General features: G+C 56.0%; 2 protein-coding genes across 7 annotated transcripts in view; one reads left to right on the plus strand and one right to left on the minus strand.

Annotated features, from left to right (window-relative positions):
- The window catches only part of PODN (podocan), a 36,401-nt gene extending 15,912 nt beyond the window's left edge, over positions 1-20,489 (plus strand). For 2 of the 4 annotated variants that reach the window (XM_024571232.4, XM_045204300.3), the window contains exons 9-11: positions 268-416; positions 1,408-1,592; positions 3,938-4,780. In XM_024571232.4, coding sequence (XP_024427000.3) covers positions 268-416; positions 1,408-1,585 — 327 coding nt within the window. In that variant the 3' untranslated portion in view covers positions 1,586-1,592; positions 3,938-4,780. Of the gene's footprint in view, positions 1-267; positions 417-1,407; positions 1,613-3,937; positions 4,781-18,526 lie in introns of those variants that run through there. The other 2 variants (XM_045204299.3, XM_045204298.3) reach the window with 2 other exon arrangements.
- The window catches only part of SLC1A7 (solute carrier family 1 member 7), a 46,061-nt gene continuing 26,582 nt past the window's right edge, over positions 6,505-25,983 (minus strand). For 2 of the 3 annotated variants that reach the window (XM_045204301.2, XM_024571137.3), the window contains 8 exons: positions 18,503-18,545; positions 15,847-16,069; positions 12,233-12,332; positions 11,271-11,504; positions 9,214-9,408; positions 8,357-8,491; positions 7,803-7,905; positions 6,505-7,186 (listed from right to left, as the gene is read on the minus strand). In XM_045204301.2, the coding sequence (XP_045060236.1) occupies positions 6,968-7,186; positions 7,803-7,905; positions 8,357-8,491; positions 9,214-9,408; positions 11,271-11,504; positions 12,233-12,332; positions 15,847-16,069; positions 18,503-18,545 (1,252 nt within the window). In that variant the 3' untranslated portion in view covers positions 6,505-6,967. Of the gene's footprint in view, positions 7,187-7,802; positions 7,906-8,356; positions 8,492-9,213; positions 9,409-11,270; positions 11,505-12,232; positions 12,333-15,846; positions 16,070-18,502; positions 18,546-25,983 lie in introns of those variants that run through there. The other variant, XM_053920989.1, reaches the window with a different exon arrangement.

Genomic DNA, 25,983 nt, shown 5'->3' on the forward strand with positions numbered 1-25,983 from the left:
CATCCTGCCTGTGAACCCGTGTGCGAAGGCAGAGGGAGCCGGGTAGACCAGGGTTTGGGGGCAGGCACACTGGGTTCCGCCTCGTACAGGCTGCGTGGCCTTGGACAGGTCTCTCAACCTCCCTGAGCCTCTGTTTCCCCATCTGAAAATGTAGTCGTTATAGATCCCTCCTCACAGGGTTATGGTGAAGTTTAGACATGTTTGGGGGGCAAGTGGGGGGCCTTTGCAAGTTGTTGAGTGCTTTTACTTCTGTGGTCACTCCTGCAGCTGCTGGATATCGCTGGGAATCAGCTGACGGAGATCCCAGAGGGGCTTCCCGAGTCGCTCGAGTACCTGTACCTGCAGAACAACAAGATCAGCGCTGTGCCCGCCAATGCCTTCGACTCCACGCCCAACCTCAAAGGGATCTTTCTCAGGTGGGAGGTCCCCTGTGGCCCTGCTGATGCTCCCCCCCCCGGGGCCCTGCCCTGGCTCTGGCGGGATAGTCAAGGCACATGGGAACAGCTCGCAGGTGGAGGTCAGTGTTCAAAGCCAAGTGGTGCACTATTGATGTTACTGTGGCTGGAAGGGATCCCGGAGGGCATCGTCCCAGTTTAGAGCTGGAAAAACTGAGGCCCAGAGAGCATAGGTGGAGCTGTGTCCACAGCTGGCCAGGCTGTGTCTGGCCCTCAGTTCATGTTCATGTTCATGTTCATGTTCATGTTCATGTTCTCACTGGACTCTGGGGTTTAGAAGGACTCAGAGGACTTAGCTTCCCAAGGACATGAGGAGCTTCCATACAGCAGAGCCAGAGTAGTTCTTTCTAACATTCCCACCTCCCACCCTCTCAAATCAGAGAAGGAGCCATATCAGAGAAAGGCAGAATGTACATCCCCAGGGGCTTTGTGGCCTGGGAGGCCCCTGGCTGGATGACACTGGGGTGGAGTGTGACCTGTGCTTTGGTTCCTGCAGGGGGCTGCTCAGAGAGTTGAGGGGCTTGAGACCAGAGCCCAGCCTCTGCCTCCCCATAGCCTGTGTTTCCTGGCCCAGCACGGCTCTGGCCTTGGAGGTGTGCCGCCGGGGTCACCCCAGGCTGGCCACCCAGAGGCTCAGGCCTCAGGGTTAATTCCAGAGGGCAGGCGAGAGGCGGTTCCCATGTCTGTCACCCCTAAGTCTCGGTGAGAGCGCCTGCAGTGGCTAGCCCTGCCCTCACTTTGTGGGTGAGGGGCCCAGAGTCAGCCCTTGCCCCCCCAAGCTGTAGCCACACTGGACAGCTGGGACTCCCCTTGATACGTGGTGCCTCCCAGCCCCCTGCCGTTTGTTTGCTGCACCACCCTCCTGCAGGGCCGGTCCCCTCCCCCTTTCTTTTTGGGTGGGTCAGTGTCCGGGTTGGGTTCTCAGCACTGACCCCACATGGGTGCCGTACAGGTTTAACAAGCTGGCTGTGGGCTCTGTGGTGGAAAGTGCCTTCCGGAGGCTGAAGCACCTGCAGGTCTTGGACATAGAAGGCAACTTTGAGTTTGGTGACGTTTCCAAGGACCGGTTGGAGAAGGAAGAGGAAGAGGATGAGGAGGATGAGGAGGAAGAGGAAGAGGAAAGGCGGTAGTGACCAGGTGAACCAGATCTGACATGGGTGGGTGGTCCTTGCTAGTTTCCTGTCCCTGACTCAGTCTAGGTCTTTCTGTCCATTCTCCACCCTCTGTCCCCTGCCTCACTGTTCATTCTGTAAACCAATAAGAGCATTTGGTATGCGCCAGGCCCTGGGCAGGAGGCTGGGATGATGGCAAGCTCGTGGAAGGCTGGCCTGTGCCCAGGCATTCCCTGTAGGGTGGTGAGTGCCCTGATGGGTCCCACCCAGGGAGTGGACGTGGGAGCCCAGCAGAGGCTACTGCTGTAACCCAAGCCAGATTGTGGGGCAGGAGGTGAGGATGCAGACAAGCAGATGGGCCTGAAGGGACTGGGGAGGCAGACTGGAGTAGTCCCTCTGGACATGGGAGTGAGGGAGACCAGGCCCAGGTTCAAGCTTGGAATTCAGGGTGGATGAGAGGAAGAACAGGTTTGTTTAGGGGAATGTTGAGTTTGAGGGGCCAAAAAGGCAATGGGGGAGGCACCCAGGGATGGGTTGGATATATGGGTCTGCGGATCAGGAGGGAGGCCTGGGCTGGAGGTGGGGATCCAGGCCTCATCAGCTGGAAACAGTTGCTGAGGCTGCAGGAGGCAGGGGGAGCTCGCCCGGGGAGAGTGAGTGAGTGGCCGAGGGAGGGGCTGCAATGGAGCAGCTAGGGAAGAAGGTAGGAAAGCCACAGACAGCCCAGGTCAGAGGGTATTTACACATACATGTAACACAACCCGCATGTATACCCAGTGATCGGCACACATATACCCATGCTCATACACACACGTCTCAACATGCACTCACACCCATGTGCACACACAAGTCATGTGTACATGCATGCCATGCATGCATGCACAGTGGAGAGAATCGGCTGTGTCGGTGCTGCTGAGAGGCTGCTGGAGCAGAGCACTGCCAAGGGCCACGGAGTGTATCCGCACCATGGTCACCACGGCCTTGTGGGGAGCAGCGTCAGGACAATGGCGGGGGAGTAAGAGTCTGGAAAGGAGTGGATCCAGGGAGTGTAGACAACTCTATCCAGAAGTGTGGCCGTGAAGAGTCGAGGGTGGCAGCGGGAAGGGGTTAGAAGCCCAGGCAGGGCTCAGTCCATGTTGGGCCGTTTTTAAGGAATGGCGCTGGTTTGAATGCTGGTGGGGGCGGGGCCGCGTGGAGGGAGGAGTTAAAGATGTAAGAGAGAGGAGGAGTCTAGTGGTGATCCCTGTGGAAATAGCAGGAGGGACTGGCTTTGGTAGGAGCGCCAGTACTCCCTCCATGGTGGCAGGAGGGACAGAGGACTGAGCAGCGGCAGTCACAGGTTGGTGACTTGGTGGCTGGACATAAAGTCATGTCAGCCAGCTGCCTTCGGCCTTCTGTGTTCTCTCTGCAGCACAGGTGCTCAACGGTGGGGGTGGGGGGAAGATGGATGATTGGATCCCTCCACCGCTGGGGTTTTGGCTAGGCTTGTGGGACAGGAGGGCAAGGAACGAGGAAACTGAGTGTATTAGCAGGAGACTGTCTGCAGTGGTGGATCCTGGGGGCTAGGCTGCGAGGGCAAGGGGATGCAGACAGGAGGGGCTGGTAGGCAGGGTTCCTGGGGGGGCATGTTGGAGAGGGTACTGGGAGATGTCGGCAAGCAGCCAGATGGAGAGGTTGGGTTAGGGGGATACCAGGGAGCTGGGGGTCACAGGGTCAGGGTGTGGGTGTGGGAGGCCACTGGGCCACTCTTAGGAAGTTGGCTTGGAGTAGGGTCTGAGGCAGAGGGGAGCCCCAGGGGGTGAGGGGGTGAGGACCCCATAGATGGATGGCAGAGGTGGGGAGAAGAGTGTGCCTAGGGGCAGTGTGAGTGTGGAGGGCAGGCCCAGGGCAGCTCTGGGAAGTCACCTTCCTTTACGTCAGGTGTCTGGGCTATGAAGTGGACCCCTCTCTGCAGGCCTTTTCCTTAGGCAGAGCCAGGGGTCAGCAGCAGGAGTGACTGGCCATTCAGTATGGATGCTGTGGGCCTCACAAGGGGGCTGTGGAGTCCTGGGGTGGGAGAGGATCTGCCCCTCTGGGGGACATTGGCCACGGTCAGGTCAGTTGAGTGGAATCCTGGGTGAGGCTCCAAGAGTGTCCAGAGGGACCCAAAGGCCCTCTAATCCACCCCAGGCCTGGCCATATCAACACGAGCACCTCCCAGGGGGCGCCCGCTGGCTCTGGGCACCCAGGAGCAACCTCCACCCCTGCCCGTAGTCACCGACCTTCCCAGAGCAGCGTCAGTGGGCTCCCCGGCTCTGATCCACCTCCCCCAGGCAGGTTGTGGCTGGCGGGTCTGCTTTGGCCGCCCTGACTCTCCCACATGTTCTGCAGGACGATGGCCATCTGGACCCTGCCTGCAGCACGGCTCTCTGCCCTGTGAGTGCCGACTCTGCCGCACTCCAGACACACCCAGCACCGCTCCCACCCACCCCCGACACAAGCTTAACACACAGTCTCTCTTCCCCACTCCTTCCTACAGTTCAGGCCACAGCCAGATGCACACATACACACCACAACACACCCACATACAGCCAGCTGCCCGTCGTCCTCCGCAGGGTCCCACTGTCTACTGCATGCCCAGCACCACCATCACTGTGTCTGAACCATGCAGACTCAGGGAAGGGTCTCACCCCACCCCAGCATCCTCTTCCTCACACACACATACACACACACACACGAGTCACGTGCAAACAGCCCTCCTTGGCCTATGCCACCAACAGCTCTTGCCCCAGCCAGAAGTGACCAGAACAGCTTGCTGTCTGCCTGTCCATCTGTCCGTCCATCCTCTGGAGAAGACACAGAGTTCTCTCCGAGCTCTCTGCGGCCAGGTGCCTGCTGCCCTTCAGAACTCACAAAAGCTGGCTTTTGTTCCTCTCCCCTCCCTTTGGGGACAGGAACGTTCAGGACTGCTGCCCTGGCCCCCTCGCCCTGGCCCCCAGATGCTGGGGGAACCACTCCCTGCCGTGCCCTGGCCGGCCCCAGGCATGTCCTGGGTGGGCAAGGCCACAGGGAGGTTTTCCTAGGACTGCCAGGGGCCATGGCAGGGGGTGGGTGGAGGCCTGTGGCTGGGCAGAAGGAGGAGGAAGGGCCGGCCCCACCACCGATGAGACACCATTTTTATTCTTTGGGCCTGCAAGGAGTTCTGGGTGCCTTTGTTTTTTTGTTTTTTTTTTTTTAAAGAAAAAATGATAAAAACCTCAAAGCTGATTTTTGTTATTATAGAAAAACTAATATAAAAGCATTAGCCCTGTCTGGCAGCCCGTGGCGTGTCTGTGTGTGCTTCCTGCCGGGCTCCGCTGTCCAGACCGGTGGGAGACTGCACGAAGTTCAGTTCCTGGGCCCTACAAAGTAGTCCCACAGGCAGAGGTCCGGGGACACAGGGTGCAGTCCCAGGTAAGGAGGCCTGAAGGCAGCGGCGGCCCATTGGCACGCTGGGGGTCAATGGGTCAGGTGGGACCGCAGCTCTGACCGGCAGAGCCGCCCCTGGAAGAGATGCCCAGGCAGTAGCGACCCGCCACTGGAGGTGTGCGCGCACACTCCTGCTGAGCCCGGTCAAGAGCAGGTGTCTGCCCCGGGGTGGGGAGACTCCACCGCTCAAAGGGCCTAGAGATGTGTCGTAGGGAAGGGCTGAGGAAGCCCTCACATGCTGGTGGGAGTGACCGTAGCTTGACATCTGACCTCTCCTAGCTGCCTAGGCCTTAACGGAGGAAGGGTGCTTCCATGGTGCACCCCATAGCCCACACCTGCAGTGGGAGGGGATCCTGGGGTCAGGGCCCTTCCCAGACTCCTCAGACTATGGGCCTGGGAAGAGGTGGGAAGTAGTTCAGGAATGGAGGGCTGGGAGGCTGGTGCCCTCCTGATTTTCTGAGTGATGTTGGGAAGCCTCTTCCCTTCCCCTGGTTCAGTGTCTTTATGGCTCCACAGCATAAGACCTGGAGGTGCATCCTCTCCCCAAAGTGCGTACGGAACAGGCTGTGGGGCCAGGCTCATCTCTGCCCCCTGTGAGCCTCCTGGAGGAGAGTAGCTGGGGCTGAGGAGGGCGCAGGTCTGAAACTGTCCTTGGGCACGTCCCTGCCTTAAAGCAAAGCATTTGCCCAGGGGAGCCCAACTGGTTGAGGAACTGTGTTCCATTTGTGGGGACTGATCTCAGGGCCTCACCTGCAGAGCGAAGCCCAGGCTAGGGGCAGAGAGGTCTGTCCACACTGGGGCTGTCAAGACAGGCACTTGGGCAGGCAGGTTCGTGCTCCGCCTCCTGCATGTGACAACTCAGGCAGGCCCATCCACACCCTGACCTCCCAGGTTCGCGCTCCACCTGGACAGGCTGGCCTGGACACCTGGACAGGCCTGTCCATGCTCTGGCTGCCCAGACCGGCCCGTCTGTACTGTGATGGCCTGTATTAGCTCAATAAAGCAATGCTGGCTAGAGTATGGTTGCTAAGCCCACAAGACTCAAAAAACGAAATACCTTTATTTAGTTATCACTGAATTTGCAAACACAGAAAAGAATATAAAACTTAACTCCTCTTTATCCCTCAGGCTTTTGGGGAGTGCTGACCCCAGAACCAAGTGGGCAACTTGTATAAAGCATCCCAGGCGAGCCTGCCCCTGGGTCCTGGCTGGCCCGCCCACCCAGCGGGAGGCCGGCCCAGATGTCTCCAAGGGCCCGGGCAGCCCTAGGAAAGACATCCCCATCTCCGCATAGTGGGCGTTCTGTGAGAGATCACTGGTGGGGTGAGACCAGACAGGCCGGGGCACGTGGAAGGCAGCAGGCCGTGGTCTTGGGCCGGGCCCCACTTGGGGAGAGCTGTTGGAGGCCACATGTCCTGGGGCTGGGCCAAAGGGCCTGGGCCAGGACGCAGAGGGGCAGGCCCAGAGAGCTGCTGTTCTGTCTTCACAAATGGAAAGCAGCGGGGGCTGCGGGGCTCTAGGACAGGGGCAGAGCCCGGAGCCTCTCTGGGCACCTGGCCCAGCAGGTGCCCCTGTCCTCCAGGAGGGAGTGGCCAGGTCTTGAAACACCCAAGTTGGAGTCCTCTCGCTGACTTGCTCTGAGACCTGGGATGCACGTTTTCAGCTTTAACTCTGTCGTCCGGAAAGTACGGACCATGACCCCTGCCTGCTGTCCTCACGGCCATCATCGTGGGAAGTCACAGCCAGGGCTGCTCTGTGCTGGCCCATCACTCCCCCGCTGTGGTTTCCTCTGTGAGACTCTGCTTTCTGTCAAGTGGAGCTAATTCTGACCCCCCAAGGGAGGGAAGAATGTGTGAGGCTCGCCCCTTTTGGCTGCTCAGGAAAGTAGGAAGTTGAGATCCTACCCTTCGCCCAACCCCAGAGGCCTCCCCTGGCCTCTACAGCCCTGCAGGCTCAGACATTGGTCTCAAGCTCGCCGATCTCAATGGTGCAGTGGTCCAGGCTGGCAGCAGCCGGCTCCTGATCCTGCTCCACCTGGACAGGGATGTGGTGGGGGCAGGTGGGGCCCAGGGTCAGCTCTGAGGCCTCAGCCACGCTTTTCACACAGCCATTCTGCTGGGTCGCCATGATCTCCTGGAGGCTCACTGGCTTGGTCTCGCAGGGCAGCAGTTTCTAGGGAGAGGAGACAGGCCTTAGTAGCCACTGGAAGGGCTGAGGGTAGATACCAGGGAAGACCGAACTAGCAAGGGCTGGGAACCACGTGATCGGTTTTCCTACAGATGTGCTGTGGGACCTCGGTGGGTCACAGGGCCTCTCTTGGCTGTCCTGCCTCCTCCTGGGGCTGTCTTAGTAGAGGAGGGAACCTGACCCACAGGGAGCAGTTAGGGAATTGGGTCCCCTGCCTGGGCCTCAGCATCCTCCCTATGGAGCGGGGCAGCCTGCTACTCGTGGTTATTGAAGGAGCCCTAAGACCCTGCAGCCCCCTGCAGACGCGCGACATCTGCATTGCTGTCGCTGGACCAGCGCCACCCCTGCACTAGGGTACGGCTTCCCAAGGGCGGGGCGTTAGCTTCCTTTGTTCCTTCTGTGTCTGGAGCGTTGGGTGCTCAACAGCTGGCTGTGAGAGGAGTTAGTCACCTCCAGTACCAGATGAGAAACCGAGGCAGGGAGTCACGGAGGGACTGAAAGCCCCCCAGCTGGTGAATGGAAGATTGGTGCCCATCCCACCCAAGCTCCACCCGCCGGGGGCCTTTGGGTGGCCATGCTGAGACGGAGGCATTGTTCTCACCTTGGTGACTGTGTCCTGAGCAAAGTCCTTCCGGCAGATATGGGCCATGATCCCTGCGGCCAGCGCATCACCCAGCACGTTAATCATGGTGCGGAAGCGGTCCCTGGCGGGCCGAGGTGGGCCGTGAGCAGTGGGCACTTGTAAGGGGAGCTGGGAGAGGGCAGGGTGAGCAGCCCCTGTGGGCACCAGCTGCCAGGGCAGAGCCCCCAGCAAGGCACTTTCCTAGTGCTCCGAAGCCCACCACTCCCTCCATGGTGGGGAGGTGGGTGGGTGCAGGGCTTCGTGGGCCTGTGGCCTCTCAGAGGAACGGACCTGTTCTCAGCAGGGCCCAGGCCTGGTTTAAAGGTTCGTGCTCACCCTCTTGAAATTCTTTATAATTTGTAAACAGGGGACCCCAGATTTTCATTTTTGAAAACTGGGCTCCACAAATTATGCATCTAGGCCAGTGTCGATGGGTAAGGCACCCCACTGTGCCAAACCAGGGCATTTCCCCTGCCCACCCCAAGAGCCTGCTGCGTGAGGGGAGAGGGAAGGGAGGGGCCAACCCCACTCACAGAGCCCAGTCCACGGCGATGATGAGGGTGATGTCGTCAGTGGGCAGTCCCACGGAGGTGAGCACGATGACCATGGTGACAAGCCCGGCCTGGGGGATGCCAGCTGCCCCAATGCTGGCTGCTGTGGCTGTGATGCTGCAGAGGGGGTGGAGAGGAAGAGGAGAAGCAGGAGGGTCAGGGTGCCATTTTGGGGCCCTGGCCCCAAGGGAGGCCAGAATGCCTGTGCCTCTGGGACAGCCACATGGGGCAGGGGCTGTCAGGAAGGCCACAGCAAGGAGTTCTTGTTGGGAGAGGGCAAGTTCCTGCTTGAGGTCTGAGAGCCCCATGGGCCCCCACCCTGGCCTCAGCAGAACCTCCTGAGGTGTTTGAGGAAAACCCTTTGTCAGGAGCCAATGCTTCCGTAGGTTTCCGGGAAGCTGCATAGCTCCCTCTGGGGCCAGGTCCTCAGGGTCAGACTTGCGCCCTCAGGCTGGCATGGGAGGCCTTCCCCTCAGCCTCTGCCCTTCACCTCAGCACCTTTCCTCCGCTCCAGCCACACCAGCAGTCCCTCCATTGTCCCCAGTCTGGCCCGTGGCCTCTGCTCCCTCTGTGCTTGCCTGCAGGGCCCTCCCTCTGGATCTCAGCTTCCCAGCCTGCTTGGAGCTCCCCACTCTGCAGGGCACTGCTGAGGAAGTGCCGCCAGTCACAGAGGTCAGGTCATGGCCCCAACCATAGTGCTGAGTTGCTGTGTGGCCTAGAATCAGCCCCTCGCCTTCTCTGGGCCTCAGACACCCCCATCAGATCTGGGAGTTTGAGAATCCGAACAGCAGCCACCCTTCCGCCCCGATCCACCTGGGCGTGGGGTGTCAGCAGTGCACCTGATGGTGATGATCTGGCCGAAGTCCAGCTCGTAGTTGTTGACCTGGGCAATGAAGATGGCGGCCACAGCCTCGTAGAGCGCCGTGCCGTCCATGTTGATGGTGGCGCCCACGGGCAGCACGAAGCGGGCGATGCGCCTGTCGATGTGGTTGTTCTCCAGCAGGCACTTGAAGGTGATGGGCAGTGTGGCTGAGCTGCAGGCAGAGAGGCCAGTGCCTGCCCACCATCCTCCTCCAGGATGGTCAGGGCCTCTGGGCTGCCAGCCCACCATGGGGGAGAACAGGCTGAAGGGGCTCTGAAAATGGTCGGGGCTGGCACCCTTTGGGCCTGCCCAGGCCCAGGGCCTCAGGGTCACACAGGTCAGGAAGGGACTTACACCAGCGGGATGCCTACTATGCACAAGTACTGCGCTTTACACACACTGTCATTTGATCCTCACAGCTACCTGTGCGGGATGGGGGTTGAGTCCATTTTGCAGATGAAGAAACTAAAGCCCAGAAGGGAGGAGGGACTGACCCAAAGTCACACGGCCGTGCCAAGCGCCGATGAAGCGGTTAACAGCGGGGCTCTGGGGCTGGACTCCCTGGGTTCAGATGCCAGCCTCCTACTGGCCATGTGGCCTGGGCAGGCTCCTTAACCTGTGCATGCCGCATTCCCTTGCCCTGGAGGGAGGGTGACAGGCTGCCAGGGCGATTGGACGAGAGCACTTGGCACAGCGGCTGCCCCATCACAAGTGCTCTGGCAATGATGGCTGCCGCCATGGCTGTCGCTGCTTTGTCACTGGAGCTCCTGGTGGCAGTGCTGGGACCAGTACTGACGTTTGTGTGGCCCCAGAGCCCTTCCTACCCCACAGATCACTGCCTGAGGGCCCCACTTCCACTTGTCAGAGCCTCCGATGAGCCCAGACGGGCTGGGCAGAGGTTGGGGTTCCTGTCGAGCAGGAGGTAGCCAAGGGCTGCCAGCTCTGGCAGGGTGTGGCCCGTGGTGTGGGGATAGCCACTGGGGACTTGATCTTTCCTTTTCACCTCTGGCCTCTGCTCTGGGTGGGGTTTTTGTCCCTGCGGCTCTGCTCCCGAGTCCTGTGTGAGGTGCTTCTGCTGCCGCAGTTTGTGGTGGCCCTCGTCACCATTTTACAGATTGGGAATCCGAGGCCCAGAGCAGGGAAGGCAGTAGGGGCTGGAGAGAGGAGTTAGGCTTTGGCGCCAGAGAAACAAGGGCCTGAGCTCAGTTTCCTCCATGTGGGGAGACCCTCTCTGTGGGCAGAACCACCCTCTCCTCACAAGATCAGAGCATCTAACCCCACACAAGTGACCATTTCCTCTTCCTTGACTGACAGCGGGGTGCACATGACTGACTCCCTGGGCCCTTCTTCACGGTGCTGTGGTCTGGGATCCTCGAGGGCAGGTGCTGCGGCATCACTCCCAGACCGGCCTTTCCCCTGGTGTGTCATCTCCATGAATCCCACAGCAGCCCTCTGGGGAGGCTACAGTGACCCCCAGCCTGTAGATGAGGAACTTGATGCCCAGGGAGGTCAAGTGACTTGCCTGCGGTCACACAGCTAGTGCGTAAAGGAACCGGGATTCAAATCCCCATTCACAGTGACGCTGCCAAGGTTGTAACAGGGCATCTAAGCAGGACGTCTCAGTGACAGTAGACAGACAGCCACAGCCCCCGAACAGCACTGGGCCTGACGCCGCAGAAGCACCATGTGCCAGCAAAAGGCAACACAAGTGTAGATTCATCGCTCCCCAGCTTGCCCTGCCCCTGCTGTGTGGAGGCCGACCCCCATGCGGACCTAGTGAACCTGGGGCCTGTGGGCAGGAGGGGGAGGGGAAGGCCTCAAGAGACGACAAAGGCTTTCTGCCATTTGGGCAGGTGGGGCCTCAAGCATTACGTTTCAGAAATTGGTCTTGTTGCCATAACTACCTCTCATTTTGTAAAGTGGGCTTTACTGACACTTTCCATGAGTCTGTGGCTGTGGACAAATGATGGCTGAGCAGATGGACGGAGCTGGGCCACCACCACCTCCCCTGATCTGCCCGCTGCCGAGGGCTACCTGGAGGAGGTGGCCAGTGCGATGAGCAGGGCCTGGAGGACACCACGGATGAAGACGATGGGGTTCTTTTTGGTGATGAGGAAGTAGAGCAGGGGCAGGATGAAGAGGCCATGGACCACAAGCCCACAGACTACGGTGACCGCGTAGAAGCCCAGCTTTTTCCCCACGGCTGTGGGGTCATCCATCTCCAGGATCTTGCCGGCGATGAGGAACACAATACCAAAGGGGAAGTACCTGTTGTGGGGGCAGGGCATCCAGCTCAGTGCCAGGCAAGTGAGGGTCCCAGGAGGCCCTGGACCACATCACTGCCTGGCCTGGTCCCCCTGAGCCTGCCGGGGCTCAGAGCACTGAATGAGACTGAGTGCCAAGGTGCCCAGCACATGGCATCATCAAACCACCGCCCTCAGCCAGCCTGGCCCTGCACAGCCTCTTGCCCCTCCGCCTTCCTGCCCAGGCCTCTGAGGAGTACGCCTGCCCTCTGCAGGCCCATGTTTCAGCCCAGCAATGCCACAGTCTGCGTGCATGACCTTGGGCAGACCTCTGCATTTCCCCATCTAAACTGTGCAGGGTTGGACTAGAAGATTTCTAAGGTCTGCACTCTGAACCAAGGAGTGGCAGCTGGTTCTCACTTCCAGTTTCCTTCCTGCAAAAGCTGAGCTGATGAATGCCATGTGATGGGGAAACTGGGCCAGGAGAACAGGGCCAGGCTTAGCTCTTAGCTCTCCTCCAGTGGGCCCAACCGGGCCAGAAGCGGCAGGCCCAAGGGTGGAACTAGGCCTGGTCAGGGCTGGGGATCCAGGGGAGCATGTGTGACTCTGGAGGCCTCAGGCCAGAGCTCAGCCTCCTGGGCAGCCCACTCCTAGGAGAACAGAGGATGGGGCCCTGGGGTCCCTCTGTCTGTCCAGGGCAGGAGTGGGAGGGGTGGGGAAGGAGAGGCCACCCCATATCCCAGCGAGGCTTACCACACCGCCACTGCCACGATCTTCATGACGGACTCGTTGAGGCACTGGCAGAAGCTGACCAGGGGGGCCCCGCCGTCACCCATACGGCCCAGCATGATGCCTGCGGGGGGCGGGGAAACATGAGCATTTCACTGACCGCACAGGCCAAGGCATGGCACATGTGATGTCTGTACATGACAACATGTGCGGGTGGCAAGGTGGGGACAGACCCCCACCCACACACGGATCTCACCCCTTGGCTGACTTCCCAGCAGCCTCCATACACCGGTGTTCCCCCCATTCTCCCTCCCCTTCTCCTTGGCCTCCACCCACGGACCAGGGCCATGACCTTGCAAGAGGGCTCTCATCTCTTCCTTCTCTGTAACCCTTTTCCTACACAGCAGCAAGTGTCATCTTCTTCAGATGAAAATGCTCCCTGCCGAACACCCCCACTGGCTTCCCTGATGACCTAGACCATGACCAAGCTCACCGCTGCTCCCAGCCCTGCTGGATCTGACCCCTGCCTGTACCTCCCACCTCCCTCTGGCTGCCCTTGCCTTCCTCTCTAGGCTCTGGCATCACTGGCCACCTTTACATTTCTAGAAAACATCAAGCTCTTCATTGCCTCTGGGCCTTTGCTCACGTGATTCCCGATGCCTGAAACATGGCTCCCCAGCTCACTACCTGCCTTGGAAACCCATCCCCACTGCCCTTCGAAAACTCCCAATTTGCTCTCCTCTGTCTCATCTCTGTCCGATCTCTTCATATCATTTGTCATGCTCATAATTGTGATTTTTCAGTTGTCTGTTTTCTGTTTCCTCCAGTAGAGGGTTAGCTCCATGAGTGCAAGAGCTATATATCAGCTGGCACAGGGTAGATGCTCAACTATAACCATTGAATGAATGAAAGAAGGAAGGAAGGAAGGACAAAGTCTTTCCCAAGGCCCCCGTTATTCTCCTGTTGGGGTTCTGGACTCTTGTGCACTTGGGGAGTGATCACGCGTGGGCTAGTCCGTGGGCGAGCGCTGTGCACGTGAGCACAGTCAGGCCCCTCTTCTGGCCGTGATGAGCGACTGCTCCCTCTTCAGGGGCTGCCCTCAGGAAGCCGCTGTGCTGTGCTCCCAGAGGCTCACCGACTGACTCAGCAAGGGAGGGTGGGGCAGGGGTTGGAACCTGGCCTATGGGCCTCCAGAAAGGGCTCTTTCCCTACCCCCGGAAACCCTGAACCCACACTGTCTTTGGAACAGCTACCACTGGGATAAGGTAAGGACCCTGCTGGGGTGGGAGAGGCCCGCTTGCAGGTGACACTAGCCTAGCCTGGCCCTCCTGGCCTGTGGAAGCCTAACTGAGCTCAGCCCCAGGGCCCCTGCCTGCTCTGACCCTCCCCGCATCAGCCTCCACTTAGATGTCCCTAGGGGCACCCAAGGGCTCTGTCTGGCTGGGTGCCAGTGTGGATCAGACCCAGGGTGGGTGTGGGCTTCCTGCAACAGCAAAGGCCAATGAGACCCCAGCATCAGCCACAGCCCAGCACCAGGGAGAAGCTGGGAAGGGAGGCTGGGCTGCGGGGACAAGGTAAGCAGCTGTCTAAGTGTGCCCACCAACCTCAGACATGGGCACACGTTGACACAAGCACTGCAGATGTGGGCACACACAGGCACAGGTACACACAGGCTCGGGCACACGCTAACTCGGGTACACACACACAAATCCACACTCATCCACATACAGTTACACATGGTCAGTAGACACTTTGTGAACTGAGTCAGAGGGTCTCAGGGGTTTCGTTTGCTCCGCCAGTAGGTGTCCTTTTGTATGTTTCCGCCCCTACGGGAGAGGCAGAGGCGGAAAGGAGGCAGAATGTTCAGGACGGGGGACTAATTCTCAGATGTGCTGAGGGCACTTCCAAACACCGTCTTGTCACACGCTGGGGTCACTAAGTCTGGCGCCTCTGCACATCTGGTGTTTTGGCCAAGACGATAAGAGCTTTATTATCCATCATTGCCCATCCATTCACCCATCCATCCACCCATCTCTCCAACGGATTTTACTGAGGGCCTCCTCCTGCCGGTCGCTGTGGTGGGCAGGCTGTGGGGATAAGCAGAGAACAAGCCAGGCCCATCTTTGCCTGCATGGAGCTTACGCCAGCTGCTGCACCGACATTAAACAATTACACCAACAATTACATAACTGCAGACGGGTCAAGAGTTTAAGGAGTAACCCAGGGCACCCATCTGGGGAGTTGGGAAGACCGTCCTGAGGATGTGATGCTTATGGAGCCCCATCCCCCCTTACTACCATCCCCAAGGATGAGAAAGGGGCAGGGTGAGGAAGGGGCTGGTTCAGCCAGGGGAGGGAAGCATTCTCAGGGAGCTGAAAGGCAGCGTGGCTGGGGGAGTGAGCAGGGCAGAGAGGAGCAGGAAGCAGCCCGCTTGCTGGGTGTTGGGCCCCTTTCCAGGTGGAGTGGAGAGCCACTGGAGGCCTTAAGCAGGGCGTTTGTGACCCCATGAGGAGGACACACCAAGTCAGGGGACTCTTTAGGCAGCCTTTGCCAAAACTAGTTGAGAGATGACGGCAGCCTTGGACCAGGGTGGTGGCAGTGGATGGAGGGAAATGCAGGGATTGGAGACGGATTTCAAGTTTTGGCTGTGGGCTGAGACAGAGGGCGAGGCAGCAAATGACCCCCAGATTTCTTGCTATGAACAACCAGAAGGATGGGGAGGCTTTTTACTCAAAAAGAAAACCCTGTGGATTAGTTGGGGAAGCAGGAGAGAAGCTCCCAGGCTGGGCTGATGGGGAAGGTTGATGCCAATTTAGAAAAAGACTCACAATGACCCCTGGCATGGCCTGGAAGGACAAGCTAGATTGCTCTGCATGGGTGAGGAGGTGTCCCCCAGAGGGAAAGGCTCTGTGTGTGTGTCCCAGGTGGGGGGCGGGCTGAGGTACTGCAGGCAGGGACATATCCACAGGTTTTGTGGGATCCAAAGCTTATATACAGTGTGGGGACCTCTTTAAGAAAAAGAATACAAAGTTAAAAACAAAATGAGGTACAGGCCTCAGAAGGAGCCTGTGCAAGTTAAGCTTCACCAGCTTCAAGGTATGGAGCCTGCGGCTGGGGGTCTTGGAGACCCAGGGAAAGCAGCACAGGGAAGGGAGTGGTCACGCAGGCCAACTGCAGCCGGAGAAAGGCAGGGACACGTCTCTGGAGAGAGGCTGCCAGGGAGAAGCCCCTGCCGGTGCAGGTGGGAGGAGGGATAGGGCTTTAAACAAACAGTGATGGCTGATAGTTTTTAGATTTTTCCTTTTTTTTTTTTTAATTGTTAACTGCGACCCCTGCCCCAATCCCCAATATTCCCAGACGTCAGTAAAAATTTCAGGAACAGGAGGGGCAGAGGCATGATCTTTTTCGAGGGAGGGCCCACACCGCAGCCCCCAGGGATGGAGAATTTGAGTGAGGAACACTGGCTCCACAGGGGGTGGAGGGGGGGGCGGGGGGGCGGGGCTGGAACCAGTCCACTGGGTGGGAAAGGAAGGAACGACCTGGAAGAGGGAGACTAGGTTATTCAGCTTGCTGGATGCAGTGATGCAGGGAGGAGTAGGTGCAGGGAGGCGCTGCAGGGTGAGGCGGGCAGCACGTACCCATGGTGGCAGAGAACATGACGATGCCCAGCACGTTCATGCCATCGCTGGTGCCAGGCTCTGACTTGTAAATGACCTCAGGTGGCGGGGTCAGGTCCAGGGCAAAGTTCTGAATGTGAGAACTGTTCTCTTCCTGGATCCCATAGATGAGGATCCGCTGAGAAGGTGCCTCCTCTGATGCCACTTTGGGTGACTCGACAACAGGCGTGGTCTTGGTGCGGTACTGGTGGGCGACACCCCAACCAGGAAGGGGTCAGGGCCAATGTTATTAGTATCACAACAACAATAATAAAACATCTTGGAAGCACATTTGTATCCACTCATGAACTATTTGATCGACAATAACCCTGTGAGGTAGGCAGGACAGGGATTATTATCAATATTTTACCAAGAAGAAAACTGATTCCTTCGTTCACCTACACACACTAGCAGCCGCACCTCTCTCCATCCCTTTCTCCCTCTTCTTCCTTTTAAGCATCATCGTAGCCTTCTGGGCCCCTCTTTCACCATCTTTCCCTCTCTGTCTTCACCTACCTGGTAATTCTCCGTTCCCCGTCTATCCCTTCCAGCCATCCCTTATCCACCCATCTAAAGGTCAGCCAGCCCTGCCTGCCACTGGGGGGAACTCGGACCTTCTACAGGCACGGCTCATGTTACTGCAGCTCGCTTCGCTGCATTTCGCAGGTGTTGTGCTTTTTGTTGTTGTTGTTTCAGATTGAAAGTAAGACCCTCCATGGACAAAAAACATTATTACTTGTTTTATTGCAATACTCATTTTATTGTGCTGGTGTGGGACTTAACCTGCAGTAGCTCCAACCTTTGTGTGCATTTGAAAAGCTCCGCTTGCCCCAAGCCTTCCCGAGGAGAGAGGTCCCAGCTGGGAAGAATTGAGCCACTGAGCTACCTCCATTTCCTCCTCCGCCCCAGGGCATTTCTGGGTCTTTCCCTCTCAGGCTTCAGTTACCAGGATCCCAAACAAGGGAGTCTCCTACCCTCCCTTCACCACCGAGCCCATAAGGTTAGCCTTGGGTAGGGGGAAGGAACCCCTCAGGACGTACATGGGACCTAAGTTTTGGGGCTTCAGTTTCTTTACTTGTGCAGTGAGGGTCATTACGGTGTCTCCCTCATTAGATTAAATAGCAGAGGTGGGCAAAGGAGGTTTACCATTGTTCATATGGAGAAATTATAATGTGAAAATAATAACACAAGAATAAACTCTGTATTTCATGTACTCACAACTGTAACCCTGCTTTTGCCCATCCTGAATGTGTAAGTGCTTACAACGGTGCCTGGCATACGGTGCGCTTACGTGACCATTGCTGCTATGCCGCCGCCCGCAGCATTGCCCCGGTACTGAACGTTCTGTGCGGGATGCCGGGCATACAAAAACGAACCAGATGTGAATTCTCCTCTGAGAGCCTTGGAGAAGGAATGATAATACTCTGCCTGAGAGAGCCTCACAGCTTCACAAAGAAGGTGGCGTTTGATCTGGGGCTGGAAGGATAGGTAGGAGTTTGCCAAAAGATGAAGGGTGTTCCAGGCAGGTATGAAGTAGAGCGATGTTCTCTCCCTCTCTCTCTCAATGTCCGTGATCCCCCCTCACTGCTGGAATTATGTCCAAACTCCTAGTCTAGCATTTAGGGCCCTCCCCTATCTGGCTTATTTCTTAGTTGAAGACCCAAGAAGTCAGGAAAAATAGCTCAAGACTTCACAGCCCCGTATTTGGGAGCCTCCTCTCCAGCCCTCAGCCCCTCCTTGTGTCCCCAGACCCAAGGCAGGGCCTAGCACAGGGCGGGGGTGGGGGTGGGGGGCGGTCTGGAAACGCCTGCTGGGTTAAGTCAACCAAGCAGCCAATGTTTCAGAAAAGGAAAAGAACTAGAAACTACTAGAAGTGCAGACGATTGGGGCACAAAGTTTACTAGAAGGGCAAAACTCTGAAAACCAAAAGGGAGATGGGTAAATAAATTGCAGTCCAGCCTTATCACCACAAATATGGTATTTTTAAAATACACTTAATAACTGGGGGAAATGCTTACAGTATAATGGGAGTGGGGGGCAAGCAAGATGCAGGCTGACCGTAATTTTATTTAGAGGGAATAAAGACGGAAAGCATACCAACTACTATGACTGTTGCTAGGTGCTGAAACGAGAGATGATCTGTATTTTGTTTTATATTTTTTAGTATTTTCCTAATATTTATGGTGAACATTAGTACTGTTGTTATTAGGGGGAAAGAATTATTTTTAAAGGAAAGAGAAAACAGGCTTAGAAGCAGACAGGCCTAGGTTTACCTCCGGGGCTATCGTTTACTATTGGTGTATCCTTGGGCAAGTCCTTTAACCCTCTGAGCCTCAGTTTCCTCACCCAGGACAGGGGTGAGCCCTGCCTGAGGGCAGGTTATTGGCTGGTAAGCCCTGCTGTAACCGAGAGCCCGAGAGCAGAGCAGCACTCTGTGAAGTGGCGCTCCGCCCTCATAGTTTTTCTTCACGCAAAGCTGGGACCCAGGGCAGGGAGCAGCCTTGGGAAGCCCTAAGGATCTAGGGTCCCCCTCCTCTCCTCCCCTCTAGCATCCTGCCCCCAGGTGTTGGGGAGACTTGCCAGTAAGCCTGTCACTTCCCAGCTGGGCCCAGGCTGGCCCTGCCTGTCACCAACTCACCTGTTTGAATGTGGCTTCCACCAGGTTGGCTGGGAACATGTTCCTGGGAAGACAGTCAGGAATTGAAGATTTCAGAGCCTGGGACAGGAGGAGACTTGGGATCATCTGAACACCTCCGCTGCCAGTCAAGACCCTCCCTGACACAGCCCCACGTCTCTCCCAGCTATGCCTCCTCCCACCATGGGCCACCCCCCAGCACTTAAAGCTCCAACACCAACTGCACACAGTCCCTTAAACACACCGCATCTTTTCAGGGCAGTCCTCTGTTCGCACCGTCACTTCTGTTGGATGCCCTTCCCGCCTCTCTCACTGCTCCCCCAATCAAGCAGCGCCCCAGCCTTCGCTGACTGCTCCAGGTCCGCTCTGCGGCCCCGCCCCTGAGTCACCTACTCTCTAGAGGACAGAGTGGCACCAGCTCACATGGCTGCCTGCCCCAGACTGACTTCCTTGAAGGTAGCACTTGGTCATTCATCCCCCAACCCAGGACCTGGCACATAAGTGGGATCATTGTTCTTACTAATATTGAGTAGCTTTATTTTCATAAAGCTAAAGGAGGAGGGAGTCTTGTCCACCAGATGTGAAAAATACTATACAGATGTAGCTGTCAAAACGGAGAAGCGGGCACAGCCGTCAAAAGAAAAACCAATGTGACAGAACCTGCAGCCTGGACACAGAACCGGGGCCATCTAGCATTTTATAGTTGACAAAAGTTGCTTCGCAAATCAGTGAAGCAAAGACAAACTCATAGACAACTGTGCAGCCAACCAATGCTTCCGAAAAATAAAAGGTAGACCCTTATTTGCACTTTGTACCCAAACAAATCCCAGATGGTTTAAAGAAATAATTTTAAAATTCACCCATAAAAATACTAAAATAAAATAGAGATTAATGTTCTATCAGATCTCAGGATCTGGAAGGACTAAGAACAAAATGAGCAATAAGAATGAACAGATGTCACTACATTGAAATTAAGAATTTCGTAAGTGCAATGTGATATCCCGGACTGGGTTCTGGGACAGAAGAAAAGGACATCCGTGGAAAAACTGGTGCAATCCCAAGAAGGCCTGTGATTCAGTTCGGAGTTGCACTGACTCAGTTTTAGTTTTGAAAACCGTGCCGGGTGTGCCAGCAGCTGACACCAGAGGAGCCTGGGTGAAGGGCACACGGGAAATCTGCACTCTCCTTGCAGTTTTTCCGTAAACCTAAAATTGTGCCAGCGTGAAAAGCTAATAAAATTAAGAAGCTCGCTAAGACAGATTACAACACAAGTAAAATTGTAAAGTAAAGGACAAGCCGGGGAAGCTGTATGACACAGTTATCGTCCTGCATCTCTGCAGAGGTTTTACAAACCTTGTCCTCGTCTCCACGCACACTGTCTGTCCCCTCTCACCGGAGCACCCACTCCCTGGGGGCAGAGACCTGTGCTTTGTCATTGCTTGTCCCCAGCTCCCCCCGGCAGAGTGCCTGGCACGTAACAGGCACCCAGTAAATATTTGCTGCTGCATAAATAAAGGGACCACAGAAGCATGAATGCCCCGGCAGAAAAACATTCGAAAGCTATAACCAGGCGATTCACTTCACCAAAGAAGAAACACAAGTAGCTCCAAAAGCTTTTTGAAAGTGTTCCGCTTCATCAATAAATTAAAGGCATTTCCACCTGCAAACTGGTAGAGTTTTTTACATGATGATGCTTACTGCTGAGGAGGTGCGGGCCCCTCATGCGATCCTGGCAGCCACCTTTCTGTAAAGCAATTTGCAACCTGAATCGAGGGGCTTAAACGCATTATATCTTTGACTTTACACGCTGCTTCCAGGGACCTAGTCTAAATCAGGGATCCTAACAAAGATTCTCGTTCACGCGCTTGCCCTTCCTTGCACACTCACACTGCCCCCTCTACCTGGGTTGTCCCTCCCACTCAGTTTTCTTGGCAAATCTCTTCTCTTCCAACACTCGGCTCACACATAAATGGAGTTACATATGTAAATACGAGTGTGTATTTTTCCTTAACTTTACACCCCAGCAGCCACTGTTGGGAAGCAGAAACTATCCATTTTTTCCCTGCTGCTAAAATACGGGTTCAGTGTAAGCATATGGCCAGAGGAAGAGGCTTAGAATGAGCTACAGAGGCAGAAAACTGGGAAAGAATGGCCACGGCTTCTCCCACTGCTTTCAGCTTTGTCACTGGGAAAAAGAAGCAGAGTCGGGTGCTGAGCTCTCAGAAGCTCAAGTGGGGCTTTTCCCAGTGAGTTATAAGCAGACTCCTGCCGCCAGAATAGTAGCCGCTGCCAGGGCTCTGACATCAAGCAGACCAGAAGCACCCGCTGGGCGCACAGCCTGCCAGAGGGCCACGGGCCACCAGCCCAGGGCACGCATGACCAGAGTGGATGGTGCCCACGCTGTACTGATTGCTAACAGTCTGAAAAGCTCCCCTGGGTACCACTCCATGGGGTTCACGTGACTTCTAAGGTGGGTCTCTAATGTAACTTAGAGGAAAGGCTGCTTCAGCCTGAGTGGAAACTAAGAACATTCAGAAGGTCATGGGAAACCAAGTGGAACATGCCTAATATGTACATTTCTTTAGAACTTCCTTCAGAATGAGAATAACTTAAAATGTGTTCTATGGCAGGGATGGCTAGTGGCCTAACCAGTCTCTGTTCTCTCTCCTTCACGAACAGAAGCCCTGGGATGTTACGGGACCAGCAAGGCCCTGCCATCAAGCCCTGCTTCCCAGCCTCTCTTGCAGAAGGGGTGGCCAATGAGATCTAAGTGGGAGTCATTGGGTGATGTTTTCTAGAAAACTGTTGAAAAGGTGCCCACTCAGCCAGGACCCTTTGATCCTTTCCTCCAACTTTATTCTCTCTGCCTGGAACATGGACATAATAGGCAGAGCTTCAGCAGCCTTCTTGGGCCATGAGATGCACAGATGATAGAAGCCAAGTGCTGAGCACAGTAAAACACAAAGGTGGAGGGAGCACCCAATGACCACGAGCTGCCCACCCCTGGACTGCTTGTTTGAGAGACAACGCAGCCTTTACCTGACTTAAACCTCTGCTGGTTCAGCTTTTCTTAACTAGCAGCCAAAGGCAATGCTTGACCAATACAGGTGCTCATACTAATTCTCAATGAATGTGTCCTGCAGTTAGAATAAAGAATTTACTTTTCCCTGACCGGTGTGGTTCAGTGGGTTGGGCATCATCTGCAAAGAGAAAGATCGCAGGTTTGGGTGTGTGAGAGGCAACTGATCTATGTTTCTCTCCCTCTCTTTCCCCTCCCTTCCCCTCTCTCTAAAATAAAATAAAATAAAATAAAATAAAATAAAATAAAATAAAATAAAATAAAATAAAAAAGAATTGACTTTTGATCATGAAATGGGAAAATGTTTTGGTTTTGAACACCCACGGGCGGCCCCTGCCTGCCCCACGTGCTCCTGGAGGCAGTTAAATGCAGACGCCAGGGCCATGAAGCGCACACACACCGCTCTGTCCTGAGCCTGCCTGCCTGACTCTCAGGGCAAGGCTGCAGTGTGCTTCTTGGCCCCTCTCCTCACTTACTATTTATAAGCTCCCACTGTGACAGTCCAGACTCACCCTGACCCCGTGTCCCCAGCCCAGGCCCCAGAGGTGGGGGTTGTTCCTTCCCAAACACAGCTCTTGGGAGCTTCATCCAACCCCTGAGAGGGTAACTGGGAGCTATACTCAGTGCCAAACCATTACTTAATCTCTCTGGTGTTTTAATAAGATTGGGGGGGAAAGAAGGGGAAAAAGAAGCTCTGATTAGTGTTCTGCTTGGGTTTCTCTGTCAGCTGCCCTGTGAGCAGACGTCAGTTTTCCGGAGCCTGGGAAACGGATTCACGTCTTGGAGAGTCATCCAGGGACACGGCCCGCCATGTTCCTCTGGAATCATCTTTGAGAGACAGACACCCACCTTCCCACCCCCAAGGGGTACCCTGGGACTTATTTCCCTGTTTGGATGGCCCCCACATCTTCTTGACTTTTCATTTGTCACACCTGCCGCCAGTTCCCAGTTCCCTGCCCTGGTTGTTGTGTTCCTGTTCGGTTGCCAGCACACGGTGGGCATCTGCCCTGGGCCAGAGCAGGAGTGAGTGGCCCCTGATGTCCCCACTGCTAGTGCCCTCATCGTATGTGCAGCCTTTCAGAGCGCCAGGGCTAGGAAGGGTCTCAGCACAATGTCTTCCCCCAGAGCAGGCGCTTAATAAGGTGGGCCAAATGGAACAGATTTCCTGAAGGCCCCCCACCCCTGCCCCAGCCCAGGGTATCCCTATGCATTCAGTCATCTCCTGCGCACTCCGCCCTGCTCCAGCCCATCCTCCCCAAACTCACCAGCTTCTTGTTTCTTAAGCATGACAGCCCAGCCCTCAGCCTGGAATCAAGGTCTTCCAGGCTGAGCTCTTCCCTGTGCTCTGGACCTCATCTCCCAGAACACGCCTCCAGAAGCTTCAGCTCAGGCCCTGCAGCCTCCTCACTGGGTTGGAGGCCTTTGCATTTCAGAACCCAGAGTTAGAAGGGATTCTGAAAACCACTGGGGAAACGGGCCCAGAGAGTGGGACTGGCCTGCCCAGAGCCACACAGTGACTGTCTGGCAGAGCTGAGATGAGACCTTACATCTCCAAGGTTCTGTCCCAGGAAGCTTGCGTCGTCCGCTGAAGCCATATTCTCTAAGAAACAGTGACAGCCACCTAGCTTTGCACAACAACTTGCCTTGGGGTTGAGAGCGACTGAGGGAAAAGCCTCAACTCAGAAGGATCGACTTTCACCATGTGAAAAGGAGCTGAGAGCAGGAATTGCTCCTGGAACATCTGACTCTGACACGCCTGCCTCATCCAGAGCCCTCAGCTCCCGCGCAGCGGAGACAGTGGTGGGAGGGTGCCCCCACCCCGCCTGCCCGCCCTGAACATCAAGTCTTTCCACCACGCGGGAAGGCTGTTTCGAATCATAAAATCCAAGAAATGATGAATCATAGTCACCGACTCTTAGAAATAACGGACCTTAGAACTGAAACTTCTCGAAATTCCTCTTCCCCTAGCTTACAGGACGTCTGCTCTCCTGGTTCTCCTGGCCCTCAACTTGCTCCTGCCTTCAGCTCCGCAGCCCTCCAGGGCAGCTGTGGGCCACTGCTCGCCCGGCCTCAGGGCCGCGTGCCCAGCACACTCCCCCTGGACGGTCCCCCTTGTCCTGTGGGTTCACACCCCAACTCCACCGGTGACCCCACATCCCATGTGCGCATCCAGCAAACACTGCGCCGCTCCTCTGTGCCAGCTGCTGTTCTAGGTGCCAGGATATTGCAGGACTCGGGGGTTTTTAACGCTCTTGCCCTCCTGGAGCGTGTTTTGCTCCAGTGGGGGAGACGGAAAGGAAAATACAGAAGTCCACAGACATGACAGTGTCAGGTAGTAATAAAGGCTATGAGGAGAGAGTGACGGAGGCTGGGAGGTCCCTGTGAGAGGTGACACAGAGCAGAGGTGGAAATGGAGGGAGAGAAGGGCCGCAGGAGGCAGCGATGTGGACAAGGTGCGCTGACGGGACCCTAATGACTGGGAGGAGTGGCGCAGGGGCTGGCATGGCTGGGGTGAGGGCAAGCAGAGTCGGCGCAAAGGTCAGAGGCTGACCTGCCTGGGGTGGGGGGCTCATGAAGGGCCTGTAGATCACAGGAAACACTGGATTTCGTCGTGCGATGGGTTGTGAGCAGGTTTTAAAAAGGATTCCTTTGGCTGCTGTGCTGAGAACAGACTGGGGAAGCAGAGAGAAAGCAGGGTGACCTTGTTGGACACTGGAGTGAGAGGGCATGGTGGGCTGGGCGATGGTGGAAGTGGCAGAGGGGGACAGGCGGGACAAGGTTTGGGATATTATATTGAAGGTAGAGCTGACAGAATTGGCTGACAAATTGGAGGCAGGAGAGGAGAGAATGAGAGACACCAGACCAAGAGGGGCAGGCCTGAGCAAAGGGCAGATTTACGGGGCAATCAAGAGTCTAGCTTTGGACGTGTTAATTTTGAGATGCCTTTAGACAACTGTATGTAAGAATCTGAAGTGCGGGGGACAGGTCTCCAGGCTGGAAACAAAAGTTTTCAGCGTCGGGGTACAGCAAGTGTTCGTCACAGTGCAGGACGAAATCACCAGGCAAGTAAGCGAGGGCACAGCACAACCTGCCTGGGTCTCTTTCTGGCTCTAGACCCTGTGGCTGAGAACCACACAACAGGAACAAAATTGCAAGTATGTTTGTGATCCTTAGCTCATCACATGCCTCAAAGGATAAAAGGGAACGCAGAGAATGGAGAAAGTGGAGGGACTGATTGCATTGGTGGCTCCCATTCACGGATGCCCTTTGCCTGGTAATACTGTGCTCCCCTCCCACCTGAGTCTGGGCTTGGCCATGTTACTGGTTTGGGCCAATAAGATGTTAACTGACTTGACAGAAGCAGAGACTTGGGAAAACACTTACATGATCCCCTACCTTCATCATCAGAATATGCCCAGCCTAGCCCTCTCTTGGAATCCTGTCATCACCAGGAAGTAAATCCAGGATGACCTGCTGGAGGATGAGAGACCACAGGAGTTGTCTGCTGAGATCATCCTCAATCAGCTGCTCCCCAGGTGAGTAACCAGCTGCCTGCAGGCACAGAACCTTCCAGCTGACTTAGAGACTCAGCTGTCGTTTTAAGCCACTAGGTCTTGGGTGGGTTTGTTGCACAGCAATTAATAATGGATGGAGAGGGTGAGGAGGGAGAGAGAAAGAAAGAAATAAAGAGAGAAAGAAAGAAGGAAGGAAGGAAGGAAGGAAAGAAGGAAGGAAGGAAGGAAGGAAGGAAGGAAGGAAGGAAGGAAGGAAGGAAGGAAGGAAGGAAGGATAGACAGGGAAGCAGAGGGAGAGAGAGAGAATTGTGTGCCGGGCATCGATCCCCGCAGGGGAGGAGAGGACTGTTCCGTAGGTTTGCGGAGTGTCAGGGCTGGTGCCTGACTCACGCCCAAAGGCCCTGGGAAAGGCCTGAACTTCCAGCAAAGATATGTATGCTTCCCATGGGCCAGATGTGGACCCTGCAGAAGGGACCCTGCCTGCCTAAAAGGGTCACCCGGGGGGGGGGGGGGGTGAGGTGACCTCTGCAGCGGAGTTGACCAGAGGTCAGGCCTGAGGAAGGCATTATAAACAGCCAGATGGAGCCGGGACTGCCCAAGTCAAGGGAATAACAAGGAAGACGCAGTGACAGGAGGGGCTCCAAAGAACCCACAAAAGCACCCCTGAAGAAATACAGCTTGGGAGAGCCTGTACCAGCTCACTCCACCGCCAGTGGAGGCGAGCTCTAGCCCACTGTCCCTCCTCTCCCCACTACTCCCGTCTAGGTCCCAGCAACAGGGGAGTAGATGGAGCGCGGAAGAGAAAAACCTACTATGATCTTCCACTTCCAGGTTTCCAAGTTTGAATCAGAAGCAAAATGCTAAGACAGGATTCATTTTAACTCGGATGA

Source organism: Desmodus rotundus, chromosome 3, assembly GCF_022682495.2.
Source record: "Desmodus rotundus isolate HL8 chromosome 3, HLdesRot8A.1, whole genome shotgun sequence".
Lineage (NCBI taxonomy): Eukaryota > Metazoa > Chordata > Mammalia > Chiroptera > Phyllostomidae > Desmodus > Desmodus rotundus.